At 37.8% G+C, this 24,066-nt stretch overlaps 1 protein-coding gene across 3 annotated transcripts in view; it reads left to right on the top strand.

Annotated features, from left to right (window-relative positions):
- The first annotated feature begins 241 nt into the window (after positions 1-241).
- Positions 242-24,066, top strand: part of slx4ip (SLX4 interacting protein) — a 53,207-nt gene continuing 29,382 nt past the window's right edge. For 2 of the 3 annotated variants that reach the window (XM_028468717.1, XM_028468715.1), the window contains exons 1-4: positions 242-385; positions 743-785; positions 9,211-9,300; positions 9,583-9,709. In XM_028468717.1, the coding sequence (XP_028324518.1) occupies positions 759-785; positions 9,211-9,300; positions 9,583-9,709 (244 nt within the window). In that variant the 5' untranslated portion in view covers positions 242-385; positions 743-758. Of the gene's footprint in view, positions 386-596; positions 786-9,210; positions 9,301-9,582; positions 9,710-24,066 lie in introns of those variants that run through there. The other variant, XM_028468716.1, reaches the window with a different exon arrangement.

The raw sequence follows: 24,066 nt of genomic DNA, 5'->3' as shown, positions 1-24,066 counted from the left end.
AATATATCTATGACTTCATTTTAATTCAACTGGTTGTAAAAAAACCCCCCAAAAACACATAATATAATTTGTCATAATTGTATTACATGACAATACCCCAATTTATTTCAGATTTAAACACATTGTTGAAAATTGTACAGGCATTGTAAAAAAACACCTTCAGTTTAACTAGCGGTCGCAAAACCTCGTAAGCACCTTTTAAAAACTAACGTACATTCATGCATTCAGCCTAACCCTGCATTAGTATTATTATTTATAATAACCAAAATAACGAGGGTTTATCTGACGTTCACCAAATTTACGAGGTTAAAGCTTTAAACCATATTTTTGCACCCCAGAACTACAAACGGAAATTACGTCATCAAAAGAAGCCGAGTGACAGGCGGTAAAGTTCTTATTTTTGTTATGTTTGTGAAACGTTGTACCTTACTTAATTTATTTGTGCATCATCAGTGATTTTACTATGTTTTTTCCTGGATTAACAATTGAGATATATATATATATATTTTTTTTTTTTTACCTTTAAAGCGTTAACTGTTTCTCACTGTTTGGGTAGAAGAAAGTATTTCTGACCATTACTTCCGTAAAAAGCGCCTTAAATGGGCTAAAAGTTCAAGATTTAAAGTGAAAGCTCTCTGAAAAGATTAGTAATTTGTGATATGTCTTGATAATGCCTATTGGCAACAGTTACTTTTCTTTCATTAGCGAGTAATTATGATTTTGGTTCGTTTACTTCTTCCAGGTGATCTCGCTGCAATATGGCTCCTCGCAAATTTGTCATTAAGGTAAGTGGAAAAAGAAATCAATAGGATAATATTATTAACTTTAAAATTCTAATCTGTGTGCTGTTTTTTTTTTTTTTTTTTTTAAATTTGTGTAAATGTAATTTTTATATTTGTTGTCAATGAATGAAAAGTATATGATTCAGCTCATCAGGTTCAGATTTAAGTAATTTTAGCGGACATATCAATTCAAATATGAATGTAATGTCAAAACTTATGTTGTGTAAGCAGATCATTCAAAACATTGATAGTTGAACAAAACAACACAATAATAATATATGATAATGTGTCTTTCTTGAGCCTATTAGTGGGTTGAACACTGGGCAGTAATGATCTCTGAAGTTGATTTATTTGAATTGTAAAAGGGGGTGACTGTACCGTCATTTAAATGTGAGTTTATTTAGGATTTAAAAAGAGGAAAATTATTATATTTAAATCACTGGGTCAAACCATCTACAAATAGCAGTTCTTGTTCTAGTCTGCAGTGGTCTATTTCTATTAAAAGGAGCTTAAGAAAGAAAAATCTATGATTTGGCTATAATGCCATTAGTAGTCAATCATCATTTATCCATGTGGTGAACAAAAACTGAGGTTGAATTCAACAGAGGAGGAGCTAATGTTGCTCAATCTCTCACAATTTTAAAGGTTATTGTCCATCAAAGTGTCAGTGCTGACCTCGGTTGTTTGTAAAAACCACCAACAATAACTTTTGAACATCACAGCTTTACAATAGAGCAGAGAGAGATGGATCATTTTTTTTATCACATTGGTGGCCACAAAAATGTAAATGTATGATTTGTGGGCCACATTATATTAACGTTCAGGTCAGTATTTACAATAATGAACAATGTCAGCATTAATACATGAAAGAACAAAGGGTTTTTGTCTGTTGATGTTCCTGTTTTGTTTTTGATTTTTTTTTATCATTTATATGTATTTTTGTTCTCGCTTTGTGTATTTTTCAGTTATTTTTTTGTTGATATGTAGTCATCTTGTGTGTTTTTAGAGTGGTTTGTCTGATTTATCATTTATTTAGCATTCTGTGTGTAATGACTGGGTTGCGTTGCTTACCCGGGCACTCATGAAACCAGAATGCACTAAAGAAAAAGGTGGTTCAGGCAGTTTCCGGTTTTGGGAAAATTTCTCTTTGTGAATCTTGGTTTTGTTTGCCATTGATGTAGATGTTACCTTGATGCTTGCTTCCAAATTGAGTCCAACTCTGAACCGCAATCTAAAACCATTAATTGAAATGGCAATATTAATTGCAGAATAGTGTATCGTAAATTATTATTTATCTATTCAGAATCAGAATCAGAAATGTTTTATTGCCTAGTAGAGTATTTAACAAGACAAGGAATGTGACTTGGTGGAAAACAACAACCAAAAAACAAACCCCAGTATAATAATTGATTTGTCAAAAGTATCCACATTCACCCACAGGTAATAAATTGCACCCAAAATCAAGGACAATTTTTAATTTAAACAAACAATGACATGGAAATAAGATGTAGTAATATATGATAGATTCATTAAAATATCAGTCTATCACAGAATTTAATCTAGAATCAAATTTGATAAGTTTTGCAAAAAAAAAAAAGAAACCAGAAAAAAAATAAACTATTAATATGTGATAACAAAAACTACACTGTGAAAGACTTCAATCAATTAAAAAAAAAACAAAAAAAAAAAATCCGTTCAAAGTTTTAAATGAATTAATTAAAAGTGCAATTTAGAGAAAAATAAAAACTATATATTTTAAATATTTAGATCACTGTAAATAAAGAAATTAACTACTACTACCACATTGCCACCCCATAGTGTTAGAAATTTAGATGGCGCTATGCTCGATAGATAAATACAGTAAAATCAGTATCTTTAAAGGGATCCTCCACTGTTTTTACAAATGTGTTTTGTTAGGCATAGATCTTCTAATAAGGACATTTCAAAGGTTTTAGGCTACATTTGCAAAAACTGTGGAGGATCCCTTTAAAAATGTTTCTTAAGGAAAGGGCCACGACCCATTAAAAACAAAATAGTTACTTTTCTTCATGCTGTTTTAGTAAGCTTTTGTATAGTGTCTCTTTTATTCTATCGTGGCGCTGGCAACATTTTCAATGCCAAACTCAAATTCTAAAACCAAGTAAAAATATTCATCCACTAGATGGAGCTAATGACCCACATATTTTAGTGAATCTGCTTAATGACATTTGAAGACAGAGCCTAGCAAGTCTTTTTTTCCTTCACTCAGGTAACTTTCTCTAGGTAATGGATGCAGCCCAACTGCCAGATCTGAGATGTTTATCCTCTGTTGTTGTGTCAGAAATAATGCACTTCAGATGTTTTTGTTAAGTGAATAAAAAGCCATGGCTCTCAGGCTTGTTGATGTTTCATTTATTGAGAGTTCTGGACGAGGGCTGCAGACATCTTTACTGATCGCTCACATCCTCCCTAATGCCATGTGGGCCTGGTTGACCAGATATTGCATTCACTTCCTTTTATTTGTTTCATGCATGCTTCCATTCTGGCCACCCCCACTACACACACCTCCCTCTGCTATCCCCACTCTGTAGTTTGTGGGAGAGTGAAACTCTGGAGGTTCACTAAAGGTTTTCCTTCCCACTGGTTACATAATGATACTCTTGTGGTACTCTGTCTGAGAAAATGCAGTCAAACTCTATCAAACTCACCCAAATGGCCACTAACACGTATGTGAGCTTGAACCATAGCGTTCAAGCGCTAACCAGGGACTCATGGTTTTGTATTTAAATTTCTTCTTAAGTGCTTCTTACAGCATGAAGAAAAATCTCCCTGGGACTTTTCCTTAAAAAAGTCATGTACGAGGAAGCTGCTCATGTTTAGTAGGCGGTTTAACCGTGTGTTTTATTGTTCTTTCCTTCTGACATGTTATCAAAGCAGTTCCCCCTGTGTTTAATGGATCTACAGGAGATGCTGGTATGTTCCTTCTTAAAGAAGCTTAGACGATAGTGATCTGCCACTTCTCAACCAGCGAGGGCTCAAAGCAGAGCCCTTCAGTCTGCCTTCTAAAAGCACATTGCACAGCTCACTGTCCAACCATCCAGCGGTTAGAGATGGAGAGCAACGTGTTTCTTAAAGAATAAACCTTTGAGTTATCACAGAGCACTGTAATGTCAGAGGTTTATGTGCTGTTTAGTGTTGCTGTCAGTCAATAGATGAGCTCATAATGGACCACACGTAACGCCTCTGTACAAGATCATTGCAATGTTTCATTCATTGTTGACACTTTTTAACCTCCTAAGAGCAAGTGACAACTGTGGGTGAAAAAAAAAATACCCAAAACCTCCAACTATTTGTTAATGAGGCAAAACTCTTCCCAGGTTGCTATTTCTGTCCATCGAAGCAATTTATCAAATATTATGTCTGCCTGTGCTTTGTTTGCTAAGTGTTACCTGGAGATATTCCTGTCTGTTCTTGCTGCTTGAATTCCACTCCAGGGTTGTGTCTCTATTTATCATCAAAAAAAGGAGGACTCCGATGTGCTAACATTAACCTGAAAGAACAGAGGTGTGTGCTCAGAGCTGTCCAATATGAATAAATACTGCTTACCTCAGCACTAATCAGGTTTTGCTGCTTATAATCTGACAGTTTGAGATGTTGAAAATGATAGTTTTGGTGTGTTCTTTTTCACAAATTAAAGGGGAAACCCATGTGATTCACTGCACAGAGGGAGCTGGAAAGCAGTTAAATAAAGCCTGAGAGCACGGTTGTCATGCTCACTGACCTAAAGCTCTTCTCTGCGTTTATTTCAAATTTGTAGAAAGACAAAGAGAGAGTTGGAGAGATGCAAGTTTTATGGAGTGAGACTGCATCTGCTGCTCCTTCTCTCCTCGTGTAAACATCTGTGGCTGGTTAGTGTTAGCCTCTGAGCTAAATGCACTCCGCGAAGGTCTGGTTCTTATACGGCGCGATAGAAATGGCAAAGGGCAGTGAGGTGGGGAGGCGGGTGTAGCAGCTCATGGAGTTTGGGCTCAGTGCCCAATTTGGACTCTACTGAGTTGGGTCTGGGAGCGAGATAAGGGAAGGTAGAGAGTGTTTTGGGAACTGAGAGTGATATAGACCAGAGCTTGGACGACTAGAGCTGTCAGTGGCTTTAAGTCGGGATTTGTTTATTTACAGACAGATATAATAAAGATTGTTCTGTCTACACTGAGCTTTCATTTTTGTTTCCAATGCACCACTTTGTTAGGCGTCTTTTCCTTTTCAGGTAATATTTTTCAGTTTAGCAGCAGGAGGAGGAATGGTGACACAGGAGCAGAGCATGGCCTGCAGGTAGAATTCGTCTTATCCATTCAATGTTTGACAGCACACAAAAGATGGCATAATATAGGATTAGGTTTGAAGTAGCTGTTCTTGTTCGGTCTCGTCAACAACAAGGAGAACAAAGCCAATGCGGTTCCACTTTAACTCAGAGGAAAAAGTGTCCACCCCTGGCTTTGAATCCTTTATCCTTTCATTTTAGCAGCAACAATTGTTCAGAGAATTGACCAAAAACAAGTGAAGCACACAGCAGATGGTAATTCCAGATAGCGTTAGCCTTAGTTTATATAGTTATAATATGAAGAAAAACATGTAAATCTTTTTCTAAGTAATGAAAAGGCATTTATATTATTTCCTGGCTCTATAAAGAAGAAAGTCATTTTCAAAGAGCTTATTTTAAGAGGAGCCAAAGTGAGGCTTAACATGGATATGTGAAGGTCGTAGTTCATGGCAGAGTTCAGACTACATATCTACTGGCCACTGTGCTGGGAATCGACTAATTTGGACCACATGATGTGATTGTTTAGAGAGCTTGTGTGTAAAATAAGAAAATAAGATCTTATTTTTGTCTTATCTCCACGTGTAGTTGCAGCCGGACAAGGACTAAAATAATAACACCTTGGTTGGAAGGCACTTTAGCTGGATAAATAAATTGATTTTTCATTAGCATGATTGCATTAGTTTGCATTCCTGACAAATCCTCCCCTTCACATTACTGAGAAGCCGACAGAATCACATGCTGTTTTTGTGCACTGGGTAGATCACTGTATATCATTAACGTCCAGCTTTCAGTAGAGCCTTGTCTGCCGCACTAATGTGATAAAAGGAAGTTAGTCTAAGGCTTGCTAGTTGTCTGGCTTTCAGCCTAAAAGCAGACTCAGTCAGAGGCACAGATTTCATGTCAGGGGATTTACACTGTCCTTTAAACAAGCATTACGCCTTCATTTTAAGATACTTATCATTTACATTTTTCAATCATTCTTGCAAGCCTGTGTATTTCTGACTTGAGAATTGTTTAAGACATCGGCAGCCTGAATGCAGTTGTGCAGCTTAACTGTAGTGTGACACAGAAGCAGTGATGCTAGCGAGATAAACTTTTAAATCCAATTTGCGTCATTTTATTGAAAACAAAAAAGCTTTTAAGTGACACAAAGTCTGACACAACACTACACAACAACACAGTAATGTTTAAAGATTGTAGATAAAGATAAAGTATGAGATAGTTGTTATGTACTGTTAGAAATGGGAAAAGACAGTACTGATATTCCGCTGCATCAAAAAATCTCATTTTCTTTATTTTGCCTAAACCCTAGGCTCCCAAAGTGGGGTACACAAACTGTCATAGGGGGTACGTGAATAAAATTCAAATACAGTGTGACAACATTAAAAACAACAACGAACAACTAAAGTGTTACAGAGATCACTTACAACAAAAAGCATGTAGTATAGGCTTAGTAAATTTGAAGGTGAAGCTGCCCAAAGAAACTTAATATACCTGGTCATATTAAAAATTTGTATTTATGAATTGCCCTAAGTTTGAAAATGTTTTTGAATTCACACATACAGAACTACACATTTTAACTCATCACAAAGACCATTCCATGAGTTTAACACTTTAACAAAAATACATTTACTTCTGAAGTTTGTCCTTACTTAATTTTTTTTAAACACTTAAGTTCCTTTGAGTTCATATTGACTTAATTTCACTTATTCTGAATGAAGTAGGGAAGTGCCCTGTGCATTACAAGAGAAGTTCTTAATTCAACGGGTTCTTCAAATTTTAGGATGTTTAATTTAATTGGATTTGTTGGGTCGCAATGTTTTCAGTGATTTACAATTCTGATGGCTCTTTTTTGTAATTGAATTATTGGATATATGTTTTTTAAGTATTTCTCTATATCTCCACACAGTACACGATGTATTGAATAAATTGAAAAGTGATAATTCTGAATAAGATGTTTTATTGTATGCATATAGATTATTTATCTTCTTTTTTTTTTTTAATTATATATCAAGGTAAATGGACTTGATTTATTTAGGGCTTTATCCCTACACTGAAGTAGTCCCAAAGTGCTTTACATATCAGTTCATTCACCCATTCGCACTCACATTCACATTTATTAATACTGGTGCTACATTCATGATTCAGTAACATGCTGCTTTCTTACAGCTTTATTTTTGTGTTATTGGCACAAGCATCGCATTCCCTGGATTTTTGTAGGCTTTTAGCAATTCTCTAGTGTTGGTTATGATGAGCATACAATAAGTACGGTACTTAATCAGAGGTTTTTGTGGCAACATCGCTTGTCGCCAACTTAGATGTTTGTCGGTTTTGTAGTATCTGTTACTGATAATCTTCCTTCTTGTGACTCTGGAAGAGCTTCTATGATCTAACCAAAGTCATAGATTTAAGACGGCACTTCAGAAAACCATTCTGCCAGAGCGCTGTGCTTTGATTGACAAGGTCTGACCCTTTGTTGCTAGGCTTTCCCACACATCGCTCTTTGTTGGCGGGCCACCAGTTGGAGGTGGACCGCTGTGAAACAAAGGTCAGAGGTTGTAGAGAATGTTGATCTATAGGGACAAGCTGATTCTGACAGGCAACATGCACATTTTATATGTGAGAAGCAAGGGGCATTATAAAGGGCTTTGTTCCCTTCCTAGGCATTCTTGTTTCTGTGGAAGCTCGGTTTTGAATAACCTTTGTGTAATATATGGCTTTTGTTACCTGTTCTTATTAGTATTTGGTAACACAAGCATAAACCTCCATTAATATGAACTTACACACACAAAGGTTTTCTGGACTGGACAGATTCTGAAAAAGACCATTGTAATGGACATTGGACGGACACCATTAGAAACTTTCCCTGATTGGCCTTATGGAGGCGTCCTTTCCTCTGATTAAGCTCTTGGCAGTACAAAACCAGCATGGTGTCATTTATTTTTTATGGATGTGCCATGAGAAAGAAAAGTGCTGTAATTGAAGAGAAAAATAATTTACCTTTCCTCATAAACATTCTTTTAAAATAACTTCATGAATACCTAAAATAAAATTACTTTGATTATTCACAAATTAAGTGTACAAGGTAATTTTTCTAAAAGAAGTTTTCAAAAAGTACAGACTTGAGTCTAGAATAAGGGACAGAGTCCGGGCCTTTCCTTCCACACCCCGGTAATCCTTTCACTCACGTCATTCTGAAGAGCATCCAACATGTCTGGGTTGGAGAACTTAGTCACGCTGTCTGTCAGGAGATGAGGCTGGATACAATAAAGCTCTTAGTGTGCAAGTATTCCATGTTACAAAAAGATGGAAGCATTTTATTACTACTCTGAATTTAAACATATCGTGTGAGCTTTAAGTTTGTTGGGTTTTTTCACGACTGTTTTAGCAGCTCAGTTCAGTTTAAATACTGTTTGGTGAGCTATCATCCTGAATTCAGGCCACCACTCACTGCCTTTTCTGCATTGAGTTGTGGGTGGTCTCGGTCCATCCTGTGCTTCCCCATCCAGGGAGAGGCGAAGTTCACATGAGACAGACATCCATTTGCTTTCTGCAGCGGGCGTCTTCTGGAGTCATGTGTAAACAATAATCATGCTTGACTGAGAAAGATGCAGCGGCACTGGCATTTCTGGCTTTCCTGTGCTTTGTAGCCTATTGGCATTAGGGTGCAGCGCTTCGAGAACCCTCTAGCTATCTTTGTTTCTGCGCTGTGCAGTACTCTAAAGGGTACAAATAAACATATTTGATATTTTATTACAGCTTGGACATAAACTTGGATGATACTTGTTTTGGTTGAGAACTTTAAACTTTATTTTGCAAGTCCATTGTTTTCTAAACCCATTGAGTTTTTCAAAGCCTGTGAATTAGAGAAACAACTTTTTATGCTTCAAAAGAGGAAAACAAGGAGATGTAGTGGATGATAATGTATTGCAAAGAGATTGGTAGAGAAGTAGCTTGACAGACAGGCAGGAGGGTGGAACCCCTATAGGAGGCCTGGGCCTACGTTTGAGGATGCAGGGGGTCGTTGCAGTTTGTTTCGCTGTCAATCACCCACACTCTGATGTCCTTTGTTGCCTTTGAGCTCACTGTCCCTCAGCAACCTGCGGCTGTTCTTCCTCTTTGTGTTAACAGTGTGGGAACTTTGCAGTGCTGGTGGATCTCCACATTCTGCCCCTGGGCGGCCAAGAGGAGGTCAGCTGGTTTACTACAGACCACATTGAGGTACAGACGCGTGGGGAGAAGGGTGTGTCTGTAAAGACCTGTGTGAGAGCCAATATATGGTTTCTAATCTAGTAAATGTCTCTTCAAAAGACATCTCAAATGTTGAATGTGACTTTGAGTGTTCTTCATTTTTACTGTTTCTAAACTGGTCCCTATCTCACCAGCCACTGGTTTTTCTGCAGACCTGTCATTTCAGACCTTTTGTTTCTTGCCTTTTTTTAATATTAATCTTTATTTTTACACTCAACTAAGAGCTTGTGCAAACACAAACCTTTTTTTCAGGAGGTTACAGCCTTGGTTCGAGTAGCTGTAGACCAGAGGGCTAGGCAATATACAGAGTTCCTCCAAAATAGAAGACGTGTAAAACAGAAGAAGGATCTGCCACCTGCTTCAGCTTTCTTTGCAAAAGGTACCTCTCTTTAATTTCTTTAAACTGATGGTCATGGTTTCAGTTTTTGTCAGTATGTCATTGTTTAATTTAGATGTATTTATTCTTTTAAGCGTTAATATTAATTTATGCAATTGCAATATGCTTGTAGTGAGGTTAGTATACACAGTCAGAGCCATAAATGCAATGGTGTTAATTGGCAGAATAATTTCTTTCAGTGTTTCAGTTTTCGGTTTTCCGCTTTGGCTGCCTTTATTTTGATTTTCGGTTTTGATCAAGAACTTTTATTTAAGGGCAGTGGTGGCGTAACGGTTAAGAAAGCAGGCTTATTATCAGAGGGTTTGAATCAAACCATCGCTGTGGGATGTTGAGCAAGACTTTTAACCCTAATTGCTCATGTTGTATGTCGCTTTGGATAAAAGCATCTGCCAAATTAAATTGTAATTTCTAATCTACAATTGACCTTCCCCAAAAGCCCTGCCCCCCTTATTTACTTTTACGATGTCTGTCACGTTCCTCAGTTGGTCTCGTCTGTAATGGCTGGGAGACGGTTTCGTGTTAGTGACTCTTTTTAGAGCAATACCTGCACGATATTTTGTAGATCCAGGCAAAATGGGTTACTATATGCTGGTGGAGGAATATATTCCACATATTAAAATAAACAACGAAGGGGACATTACAACTATGGAAGCGAAAGCATACCGGAACAGCCATGCTCCTGAAGTGCTGGACTTCTGTGAATATCTTTCTAACTTTACCGAAGTCACTGCTGGTTAAGTTTTCTTATATTATATCCTCCTTAAGCTATAAGAGCGTTACCACAGCTAATGAGGATCTTAAAGGGCCCATGTTAAGCGAAATTGACTTTTCTGTGCTTTAAACATCATCAAAGGTCTATTAGAGCTTCATACACAAACGTTTTTTTCACCTCGCTCCAATTTGATGACGCGTTCCCACTTTGATGACGAATGTAAGTATTTCAGCATCCTTTGCGCAGTGCTATGTATGTATTTTCTACAGTCTATGTATGTACCGGCGATCGCCCCGCCCCCATGCTCTGTCTCGTGTTTATAAAGCAGCATAAGCTCGGCTACGGAGTGGGTGGGAGGAGGGCGGGCCATCCTCTGGCCCTACGTCACCGTGTGGGGAGGAGGAAGTCAGTGTCCCGTCTATAGATACGCCCACTCATGAATATGCATAAGCAGGCTGCAAATCAGCCTGTTTGTGTAGAGTTGCTCAGAAAGTGACTTTTCATGCTTTTCATGCTCTCCCTTTTTATATCCTCACTCTAATAAAAGATTTCTTACCCTTCCTTAGGGAGGGCTGGTGATGGTCACAATTAAGCAATAAAATAAATCAATTTATTTTATTGCAATAACAAAACATGCATTGATGTCTCATGATTGCACTTCTTGTAGTGTTGACCTTTGACAGCATGTGCAGACAAGATAAAAAAAAAGAAAGTGACTTTTCAGAGACTAAAACTCTGGAAAACAGGCAAGTTTGAGAAAAAAAACCTCAAATACTATGTTTTTGGAGTTCTTGGAACAAATAGAGATGGGTGAATAATAGCATGACATGGGACCTTTAATAAAACAAACTGTTGCATTAGCTAGCTAACTGAACCTACAGGTGACCCAAGGCTTATAAGATAGCAGCTATTAACACTGCTAAGTGGTAACAAAGCCTGTTAATATAGATTGGGAGACTTGTATCCTTCAGGAGGATGTAGACTGAAATATTGATAGTAATATGGTAATATGATAGTTGCTAATAACTGTATACCCCAGTCGTCACCGTCGTCATCATGAGCGCACTGCTTCACTATTGTGCCTGCTCTGACCATGTCGGACCTTGCTTACAAAGTAACAGTTGCTCAGACGTATGATTGGATGACGACTGTTTGTGGGCGGGATTTTGCGAAAGCTCAATTAATTTACATTAGAATATAACGCCAAGCCTAAAGTATTGTTTAAGTTTGTAAACCTTGTAATGATGTAACAATGTAAATAAAGTTTTTTTTCTTTCTCGTATAATCATTGAGCCTTTTTTTTCTTCTTTCAATCATGTAATCACACAGAAATGTTTTAGATTTCTTTACAAGATTGATTTTAGGCCAAAAACCAAAATTGTTTAGTGCCTGTCTAATGCATTTTTTATTACATTAAATAATCATTGTTCTTTTGTTTTATAAGCGTCACCTTTATTTACATCCTTACAAGGTTTCAAACACACAAACAATACTTTAGCCTTGAGGTGTAGAAATGTATTCAAATGTAAATACATAGAAATAATAATAATGAGAAGAATAAATAAATAAATCATGTGAACAGTGTGGTTTTAATACTAAACAGTCCGTGATTCAACTTCCTGTCCAGTACGTTCTCATAGCATCCTTAGCAATACCATAGCAACAGGAGAAAGCAGAAAGAATGTTCGTCGAAACAAACAAACCAACCATGGATCGTATCCATATACCAAATGTATAATTTCAAAATTAATGTTATATTTCTCACTAGAAATGTTAACAAAAATAAGCTAAAGCCATAAGCTCCCTTAATATATAGCAATTTTCAGTGAAAATTTAAGGAATGTCCGCTATGTTTTCCGATTCACAACGGGACTGATGTGACCTGAAGTGTGCCCTACTGAATACCATTTTTTTTTGTCTCATTTCCTTTCCAAAATCAATATCTACAGCAAATTATTGTATGGTATCCTAAACTCGTCCCACCCCTTGTGATTAGGCTTGATGAATTTTTGTTTTAGACTTTCTGTCATGCATTTTTCTGCACTAAAGTAATCGTCAACTTCCCATTCTTTGTCTTAGATGTGTTTGTCATATGGCCTCAGAAAAAGTAAAATCATTTTCTTTGGCTATGAGCTCAACACCATTATTTACTCATTTGGATCTTGGGGCTGACTTACTGCTGCATGCCTGGAGTTGAACCATGGAGGGCTGCTAGCAGAAGAGGTTCAGAGTTTCAAAATAGCTTTGAGAAACTTAGTAGGATACTTTTTTTTTTGTGAGAATCAGAATAGAAAAGCAACAGAACTAGTCGGGACTTGGTTGCTCCCTACGCCCAGGGTGTGACCCAAGGAAGCCAGAGCTGATATTGTGTTGCACTGTTTAACTTGGCATGGCCAACATTTATTTTCAAAATGTAAGTCCATTAGCAAAAGCTAATAAATCTTCATGTGGCTTTTACAATCTTTTGTTTATTTACACTTGTGGCTAAGTGGATTATATCAGAAACCAGTACAACAATTTACAAAGGGCAAAAATGTCAATAAATAGTGCACCCCCTAGAGTGAATAAATCATTTTCAATGCATCAATGTGGATTCAGTGTGAGTACATTCCCCCAGCCACCCACACACATGCCTTTGAAGCACTGTAATGCTAGCATTAGAGGAACCTCCAGATGCGCTTTCTTAAAAAGACAGGTTTGTCACAGGTAGCAGTTAAAGGCACTTAAACTGGGCTCACTCAGCAGGGCTGGCCTGACTGCGTGAGTGGAATTACAGGGCACTCGGCCCCATAAAGTTTCTCCTGCGGCTGCAGCTCAGCCTCTCACGCTACACCCCCCACGAAAAACGCCAAGCACACACATTTAGTCAGCCATAGTTTTTATTCAGACATGTACACGTTGTTATTCGTTTGATTGTTCTTGTTAATAGATATTCAGGGGTTCTAATGACCTGTGTCTGTGTGTTGGGCCAATTGGAACCAGGGAGAATTAAATAGCCACTTCCACCCACCCCATCCCTGGGCAAGGTGTGAACAGGCTGACAGTGTAAGGTTACTGAAAAGCCTAACTCATATTCTCCATGACAGACTGAGGAGAGACAGACGAGTCTAATGTTGGAGATCACAGACTTCACACACTCATGTACTGTATTTATACACACACCCACTTCAGCACACGTTTTCTCCTTGCAGTGAGAACGAGGCGACTATCAGTACTTCACCAGTGAAAAATGCATGTAAAATGATTAAGCTCCCTGCAGCTTTTCCAGAAGAGAATGTAATCAGTGGAACATGACTCCACACCATATCGGATAATATTCTCCACTTTGAGAACATGAAACGGTATCGCCCCTCAAACAGGCTGTCTTCTAGTCCTAATAAAGGTTTAGGTGAGTCTAATGACATTCTTGGTCTTTTCATTGTCCCGTTTGAGGGAGGCGGCAAGGTAGTAAAGGTGGAGACTATGACTGTGAGAAGTGAGCAGGCAGGCGGGAGCCATAAAAAGGGGAGGGCAGACTATAGGCTTAGAGAGGAAAGCCCAGCGAACCTCAGAGTGGGTATTAAGGACTGGGGTCATTTGTTCTGCAAGCAGGTCAAACACTAACCTGTTAATCCTCACAGGACTCTGGCTGTTTGTAGCTGGTCGTGGAAGATGAATATATTTCTGCAAGATTACGTTAAACATGTAAAGCACATTGAAATGAATTGAAAAAATATTTTCATCACCTTTACCTTTTCACGTGATAAAATCGAGACAACTGAATTAAAAATATGTGAACGAAAACTATATCAAAATGTATTGATTAGAGCTTAGTAAAAAAATTGGTTTAATCGATCTTGATTTGATTTCATTGAAAATTTCCAAAATGGATTCATAATTGCTAAAATTGCAAAAAAAAAAAAATTTTTTTACTCTAACCCCAGGAGACTTGCGCTATAGTCTTGCGTTAGCAACATCGGCTACTGCGGCTACGCAACGCGATGCAGATGAAGCTCTGCTCCTAACTTAAGTCAGAAGTTTGGCAACCATCTTATTAATAGCCAAGTAAAATTTGAAAGATCAGTCAATCAATACTGAATCAAAATCAAATCGTGATTAATCGATTCAATATCTTATTAATCGGAATCAAATCGATTCTGGAAATTGGCCATGATACCCAGCTTTAGTATTGATACTTTCATTAATTGAAACTATAATGTTCACACAGGAGAAAATCCAGTCAGACCTAAGTTTGGTTTTTTTGAAGGTACGGACTAGTTGAGATGGTTTACAATCAAAACATGCATGGAATGCAAGACATGTCAGTAAGTGATCCAATAGCATGTAAGCTAAATGTGTTGAGAAGAAGTAAGATGGCTCATGTGTTATAGAACTAATCATTTGGAAGAATTGAGACGATGTATGTATGCTGTTATCTTCAGCCTGGTTATAACTCCAAACCATGGTTGGGGATCTGGTTTAAGTCTCTTTTTGAGTCTCACTTACTCAGCTGTGGCTCGTGTCTGATGGTAAGTTGTCAGTCAGGCTAACTCTTGCGTGTGGAGTTGGTAGGAGGAACAATTGGAAGACACAGGTTGTTGCTGGAACAATGGCTGTTTATTCCTTTCATCTGATTTACATTGGGCTCCATCACTATTCATTACACATACACACACACCTGTCAGAGAGATCGTGGGTCTAGCAAAACTACACTTTACAGAACAAACTGACATGTCATGCCTCTTTATTTAAACTGACAGCAACAATGTAACCATATGGCAAAAAATTTCAAAAAATTTGTTGTATTTTTGGACACTGGCAAAAATACAACAAACCTGAAGCAGAATCTGCAGGCGAATCGAATAATGTATATGCTTTTTGACTTTGCAAATGTCACGATACTGTATATTCCAAGTATTAGGTTCTGCCTGGTATGCTTTCTCTGCTGATTGAGTAGAGACCATTTGTGAGTTTATTGTGAACATGTGATTTGTTTTACACAGATTTAGTTAATAGGCCATTGCGAATTGCAAAAGTCTCGCATCATTCTATTGCCACATTCATCTAAGGGTCTGCTCAGGTGAAGTCCAATATGCCATTTATCCGTCATCCATCCGGGGCAGTAGTTAGATGTGCCCTGGCAAAACGGTACATAAAGTCCCTCACAAACCAAGGCAGAGCTGGTTTCTTCCTTCCTTTTCTGCACAGGTGCCATGGCTTAGGGGGAGGGAACACCTGCCAGCCTTTTTCCCCATGGCCACGGTAGGCTGCAGAGGCATTTTCCCAGGCTCCCCAGATGAATGATCTCTAATAGCCGTGGGAGAGGGCTTTGCTAATGCTGCACAGTGTACTGCACTGACTCCTCTTGGCAGGCCTGTGAAGGGGGCTTAAGGCAGCCTGGTTACGGCCGTTGCAGCAAATGCAGAAGTGTTTCTGGATGGCTTTATCGTAAGAGAATGTGTTTATGTATGACCTTCTCCCTCGCAACAAAGTGTGTGTCGGAACATCAAGGGAAAGGGTTGATTTTATTATCTGTAATGGAGATAGTGATAGATTTTTATTTCGGCGCTTCTTGAAGTGTTTTGGCGTTTGGGGCTACGACTCAAACTAGACCACCATAAAGGTTTTGGAAAAAACCTTTGATTCTAAGCCTGAGAATTTCTTTGCATTGGACTTTTTGTGTTTCTTGTGGCAATTGTTTGACCTGTCACACACCTTTATAAAGCACCTTTTTTTATTCCTCACTAGTTCTGTGATAGAATTTGATGTGATGGTTGGCGATTTTAAAAAGGGAAGCATGCTTTAGCCTGAGTTACCTGCTCTGCACTGTGTCGCTGGGCGTGAGGCAAACTGGGATTATGGCGGGAGGGAAATTGAGACCTGTGACAGGAACAAAGGAATTCCAAGGCCCGGGCTGGAAATGGATCCTGATCAGAGTGGTCGCTCCAGCCTGGCTGCCGCTCTTCCCACTTGCTCTCCCTCCCCCTGCCCCTGCTGGGCAACCCCCTTCTCTCTGGTGCTTTGTGGTGTTGCTGTGGCTCTTTAAATCCTTCCTGTAAGCCCCCGGCCTTACAACAGCAACACATCGGACAGTCTGCACTGCTAGCCTCTTTTCCATTGATTGAAGATATAAACTTACTCACTTACATACTCTTTAGCACTCCTCTCCTCTCTTCTCCACTCTAATGTTTTCTTACTTTCTCCCCTCAGTGCAGGGTTAGCTGCAGTCTCCTAAGACATGACCGCAAACCACGCCATAGCTGTCACACCGCACTCTTTTCCCATATAATTAAGGTCTGAGCCTGAGTACGGATCACATTCACGTGACCGTTCCCTTTTTACCACAATTTGGGCTTGAAGAGCGCAACTCTTAAATTTATGTTAAGTGTTTAGTCTCAACCAGACAGACTTTTTATCAGAAATTGAAAAACCTTCATATGACTCCATTTTAAACTGCCTCACACTCTGCTCCTTTTGAAATCAATATCCTGGTACTTTTGTATAGTGGGCCTCTTGTGCTTAGTGGGCCTTGAGTAGTTAGGCATTATGTATGAGTACTGCCCCAGGGTGCACATCATCACCTGTTGCACGATTCTATTTGGTTTTAATTCTCTTGTTCTCGAATCCAATGCAACAACAATTCTCTCACTGAATCTGATCTACGACAAAAAAAACAACTTTTTATAAACACAAATAACCCTAACAAAGCAACTTATAATACAGATTTCTACTGCAATAGCATGTAGAACAGAATGGGCAACTTTTCCCCCAACCTTATGTCTCTTTCTGTGTAAAGGGCCTCATTATCAACATTCATGTCAGCATTTAAAAAATGACCATTAACAATAAATCTGAGCATGAAAACTATTCTGTGTATCTTTGTTGTTGTTTTGTGTATTTTTCTATTGTTTGTTCTGTTTTTGTTGTTTTTGTGTGTTTTCGGGGTACATTTTGTATTATATGATGTCATTTGGTTGTCGTTTTGTATGTTGTCCTGTAATTCTGTCTGTTTTTGTTGTTGTTTTGTCTATTATGAGTCATATTGTGTGTGTTTGTTTTTCTTCTGCGTATTTTCATTGTCATTTTGTACTTTTTGTTATTTGGGGGCATTTTTAATTGTAATCCTCTTGTGTTTTTACATTAGGGGCCACACAAAATTAAGACGAGGACCGCAGGTAGTCCCTGGCCACCTGTTGCCCATGTGTGATGTAGAAGATCAATAAGTTCTAACAGTAGTAATTCCAATACTAGTATAATTTGTTTATCTATTACTCATTACTGGCTGCAGGATAGTTTTTCTACAATAAATAGGTCTACAGTGACTGCTGCCCTGTTCCATTTACCTCTCATACACTGTCATTCAGAGTTCGAACAACTTGATGAATAGCGTAATTTGACAAGCCAATAGTGTCATCAGTCGAACAGGTTTAATGTTTTACAAGAAGAAACGCGGTCAAATTACTGCAGAGCTTCCACCAGTCAGCTGTCAGACTGTCAGAATTGTTTTGCTGATTTTCCATGGCCCCACAGCACCATGGTTACAACCATGGCTTATTCATAAGACTCGTCCAAGCAGTGGGTGCTATTGTTGGCATCTGGTGGTGTTTCCCTCTGTTCGATCCCGAGAAGCTTTACATAGCTTGCTAGCTGCTATGAATGCAGTTTATCATGTCACCAAGTGAAATTGTGGAGCCGTAATGGCTGGAGGCTGTAAATAATTAATTAACTTTATTTATAGAGCACTTATCAAACAAAAGTACAAAGGGCTGTACATCTTACTACAGATCCACATGGGTAAGCGTATGCTACTATCAGAACATCGGATCCCTTTAACCGATGAAAAACAATTGGAGTTACGTGATTGGCGGCCTTCATTTAATAATCACTATGTCACAGTTTGTCAAACATGCCGACCCCCATAAGAGTGTGTTTAAAGCAGGGTTGGGGTCATTTACATTTTAAAATCACAATTACGACTCCAATTATCCATGTTCAACTACAACTCAATTATGATTACGTTGACAAACATTTTATTCAATTACAATTGAAATTACAATGATTATTTTCCCCCTGAAAGTCAATTACATTTATGTTCTCAATTACTAAAGTTCAATTACAATTAATCACAATTAATGAGCCTTTAATAAATAACTTCATTGAATTTCACTTTCCTCTTGTGTTAGCTTTCTGTTAGCATATGGTAATGGGTTGGTTTTAACCCATGTCTTAAATCAGCTGTAAAATACACTAAAATATATATTATATTTAATTTAATTTGTTTTTCATCTCTTGGTTACATTGTTGTTACATTGAGCCTTTTTCGTGTCAGTATACCCCTAGATTTAAATAGTTTTTAAATGGTAAAATAAAAACATTTGCACCCACTTTGTCCGTTCCATTTTTTTTATTTTATGTAAAATTATGTAAAGTTTGGCTTTTTCTTCTGCTTTTTTGTGTTGTTTCAATGCACATAAAGGACATAAACACGTGTATACCAAAACCATTTGTAATTGCAACTATTTGTGAGAGAAATTGTGCATTATCTGGAACAAATTCCAGGGGTGCCAATACTTTTGTCCATGGCTATATGTGTAAGCCATAGAACTATGACATGGTTCCCCAGTTTTGTTTTTAATTAAATAGTAAATGACAGTTGTTATAGAATGTTCTTGCCAGTTACAATTATCTGAACTCAATTGCAGTTTAATTATGATTACAACAGCAACAGATGTTTTCAACTACAATTACAATTATAATTGTAATTATTTACCAATTGCATGATCACAATTATAATTGATCCTAACCCTGGTTTAAAGTATTTTTTACTGCCCGTGCAGCTTCTAAATCATCTCTCATTCCTGCTAGTAAAGTTTAAACATTAATCTATAGCTTAATTATAGCTGTCTTTGTAATTTTGGTTGAATATCCCTTTAATATATATGTTTTGTGTTTATTTTTCCTATGCTCTATCCAGAAGTGCCCCCCCCCCCATATTTCAGTCACATGGTTCATCAAGGGTTGGCCTATGCTACCATGCTGCGGCGTATTTTGTAACTCGTGATGAAGGGGTCACCCAAATGTTAAATTGAACGCTCATGTGCAAATATTGTTTCAGGTGGAGGGTTTGCAGGATGATAAGACACAGGGCTCTGCTGCTGCCACGGTTACAGTTGCACACAGAGAGTGATGTCCTTCCAGGAAAGCCCCCACACTTTCATATGAGATACTTCCTCAAGCAGTCTCATCCTTCTCCACTCCACCCTATTCTCTAGCTGTAAGACCCAGCTCTCCACCCACACTTGAGGGCAGTGGGAGGGGGTCAACATCAAAGCAATGATGTCAAAAGTGCAGGATTGTTATACACTGATGTCTGACTGTCCTGCTGATTCAACTGATGGTCATACTGTACAGGGGTTCTGTGGGAATTAGATTTTTCCTGATGGTGAGCTTCTGAGATAAGATTTGACCTGTAAAGCAGTTTGAAGAAGTAACTTTAAATAATAACTTAAAAAAAAAATGCAGATTACCTCCAAAAAAAAAAGGTATACCATAATTCAATATATTCCATCTCATACCTTGGTAATAACATGATAATAATCTGCATCTTTTATTTTATCTCTGCTTTTTAAAGTCATAAAACTTGACTTTTCCGCAAAATTTGATCAATAAAACTGATTTACTGACCCTATCTAATCATAGAAACATAAATATCAAGGCTACATCTAAGCTCGTCCACTAACACAACTTATGCATTCCAAACGTCTTCCAGTATGGCGTAAAATAACACACTACAATTATTACATTTATTATTTAGCTCTTGACTGCGACCTACTGAGAGCATTCCGAATGCACACATTAGATTATATTAGAATAAGAGTTGCAGAAGTTGCGCCACGAAGCAGAGGTTAAAAACAGTTATTAAAGACACAAGACACAATTGCGTGGTAATACAATGGTCAAAAAGATCTTCTAATGTTGTCTTTTTTTTTTTTTGCTAATATGATTTTCAATGGGTGTACCTCATTGAAAACTGGCGGTAGGCACCAGCAGACCCCTGCGACCCTGAAAACAGGAAAAAGTGGGTCAGAAAATGGATGGATGTTTTCCAATGACAGACATTTCTAGTGTTTGCAGAGAATGGTCCAAAAAAAAAGAAAAATATCCAGTACGTGGAATTTTTTTTTTTGTGTGTGAAATAGCCTTATAATCAAATGAAATTAGTTTGAGTCGTTCAAGAGGATATAAAGTCAACAGCAACCTGAATAAATATTTTTCCAAACCAGCTTAAGCAGAAGAAAGCTGAAGAATGGCTTCACAACTCGAACCATGAAGCGGATAGAGTGACACTCCTGTCGGCTGACTGTGGAAAACAGGATTTTATATGGCTGTGGTATTCATACCCAAGTATTAGAATTTGGAGTGAAACATTGATCCTGCTGTGCGTAGGAGTGGGAGGAACTCGGTTCTGGTTGTAGTGTCACTTTGGGCCTCCTAGTGTCAGTCAGTGGTCATTTTGAGAAAAAAAAAAAAAAACAAGGTTGTTTTTGTTTAAGGCTTTAAGAAAAGTGAAGTTGAAGTCCAGTATTAGTCATTCAGAATTATTTTCAGTTTTTGTTTACTTCCTGTCTAGACTAGACTTTTTTACTTAATCTGTGGAGCATTTGGCCTATTAAACTTACTTCTATTTATCTATCTATCTCTCTATCTATTTACATTATTAACTGTTATTATCATCTTGCCAGTAGGTGGAGATCCATAAGGCACAATGTCTAACTTCTACAGATCACTTTTAATTAGTAGTTTTACATGATATCCTATGCCTTTATACATATTTTCCCTTTTCCTCAGATTAATCAACTGATTAGACAGAATTTGTTTAGATCATTTTAGTCTGTGAGAGAATTTTAACATTTTTATTGGTTGATTAGAATGTGAAACAATTTAGTAATAGTTTTTGTCTTGCTCTTTTTGTTTGCATTTAGTCTAAATTTACTGTTGTGGAAAAATCTGTGTTCTTGACAAAAACTACACTAAAAAAGAAACCATTACATATAAACATAATGGAATTACTGCACTCGAGTTTCCTCAACTTTTACTCAGTCTTTCGAATTAGGTAAGGATAAATGTGGTTAAGGGAGTTCTGATCACAGAAATGGGTCCAACTATCAAACTGTAGCTAATAAAGTGGACCTTTAGTGTATGCCTTAGTTATTAAGTTGCTTATAAGTTTACCCAAACAATGTCAAAGCTTCTTTTGAAATAAGTCTTTAAGTCAATTGTTATCAGTTTTGTGTATGACCTGCACTTTCTTGGACAATTCTCCAGATTAAAGCAGACATTCTTCTGGATTCCTGCATGAGTCACAACAGCATAGGCTGCCAGGAATGCAGTTAGTGAGGAAAAAGTAGGCTATATGACTGGTTAGTGAAGTCTGTTCCACTGGGGCTTACCTTTGGCCGTGGTATAGATGCCTCTCACCCTTGTCTGTTCCACTTATTTGTCCCTCTCACTCTGGATGCCTTTTGGTTTGTTGATCTAGCTTTCCGCTCATTGTTATCCAAGGAAGTGGGGAAAGCGGTGCCCTTTGAGTGCGTGCGTGAGTTTAGAAAGTACAGTATTCTATGCTTGGCACCAGCTCTGTGTAGTCTATTTTTTTTTCTGCTGTTGTTCTGTAGTACATTACAAGAGAGAAGTCGTCTAGCCAACTAAGTGGTTACAGTATAATCCACCACATTTCTGTAAACCTGGCTATTTGTTGCTGTTTCATTTGCCCTATCTTGATATTGTTGTGCATTAGACTTTAAAACAAATAAGTATCTTCCCTTCAAGTATGTTATTTAAGGTCTCTATTTTGCAGATTGGAGTATTGCACCATTGTGCGCCACAGTTGCCACAAAAAGGGGCCACTCGTTCCCAGTGGAGGCACCAGCGAAACTGTTTGTGTGAGAGAAACATGAATGTAAGCTTAGCACGAGAAAACCTGGGCGGATAGCCAAGAGCAACTTTGCTCTGTGCAGGACGTTATAAAGACAGAGCAACAGCTGATGGTGTTGCACTGGTTCCCAACCCTGTGTACAGACATCCCTGTCAAATTCGTCCTGGGAATTGGCAAGCTCAGTCCGTCGAGGCAAAGCAATGAGAACACTTGCTGAGCCACACAAGAGGCTAAAGAGTGTAATGGATCCATGCTCAGCCTCGGAAAACATAAAGAGTCGTGAATGTGATAGAGGTTTGATTCCTGGATGAAAAAAACCAAACAGATACACATCTCCATTCCTCTCTGGGTAGATTGTAGGTGTGGGTGATATATGACCAGTGCTTAGCTATTTTAGGATTAACAGACTAGAAAAATATTTTCCATATAAAGATATATTATTACTAAAACATGCCTGAGATATTCATGGAAAGGTCTTATTCTACTTCCCATTTGGATTATTGTTATCTTTTAAATCTGTATCCATATATACACAACGTGTCACCCTATCTATTACAATTGCAAGCCCAATATTGACACAACAAATTTCCAAGAATTCTCCACATCGCTTCTTGTCAGCTCCAACTTTTCCCTCAATGCCCAGGTGTCTGTGAGGAGTCCAGTTGCTCTTCCTGCGTTTGTTTTTTTCATGGTAGCCCATTTTCCTCCCACAGCTCAAAAAACACATGTTCGATTAAAAGAAGTCTCTAAGATTCCTGTAGGAGTAAGTCTGTGTTCCTCTGTGGAGGACTCAGTGTTTCTCATCAGGGCAGTTATACTTAGGAATTTTTTTTTTCCGTGTCACACCTTTTATGCATGTTGTTTTATGCCAACATTAAATTACATTAATTTCTTGCACGCATAGAATCCTGCCAATCGTCTGCCCTCAATCTGACATGAAATTAACCCTTAAATCTTAATGAATATCTAAGAGTTACTGGTGAATAAATCAACAGCTAGATGAAATAACTCTGGTGTTTATATAATATCATTTCAATGGCCTGTATAATTAAGAAATGATTTATTCCAAGAAGCTGTAGTCTATAGTAATCAATATTGTGCTCAACAATTTATAAAGCTTAGATTTAAGAATAAACCCTTCCATTAAAAATTAAAGTGGAATAACAAGCATCACAGCCCAGACTTGTGGCTTGTCCAGAGCCGCAGCTACTGAGTGCTCTGCAATGTTTAGACAACCTTGACCAAGTTTTGAGCATGCTTAATTTGATCTTTTATATTGTTTTCTTCTCTAGTTTTTGGCCATATCAGCACACGTGCTTTTCCTGTATGTGCTGAAATTGTGTGCGGCTGCTATTCTTGGCAAGTTCTCTTTTTAACTTAATTTAGAACCTTTTAATGCAATAAAGGTTTGAAAAATAATAATAAAAATTAAATAATAGAATAAGATAAAATATAAAACCAACTTTTTCAATCCAAGCATGTTGTTATTATGCAATCATAGTGTTGTCTTATTCCAGGGTTATCCTATCCCAAGACTTAGCTGTAACTACATTTTAACCTTTAGAGTTGCTTGTTGATTTATGTATTGTTTTGCTTTCTGAGCAGTAACTTAAAGGGCCCATGTTAAGCTAAATCAACTTTTCTGTGCTTTAAACATCATAAAGTGCTATTTGGACTTCATACACATGCCCAAAGTGTTTTTTTCATTGATTA

The sequence above is a fragment of the Gouania willdenowi genome, chromosome 15 (genome assembly GCF_900634775.1).
Source record: "Gouania willdenowi chromosome 15, fGouWil2.1, whole genome shotgun sequence".
NCBI lineage: Eukaryota > Metazoa > Chordata > Actinopteri > Blenniiformes > Gobiesocidae > Gouania > Gouania willdenowi.
Note: the sequence above shows the minus strand (reverse complement) of the source record. Positions and strands in the feature narration are given on the sequence as shown.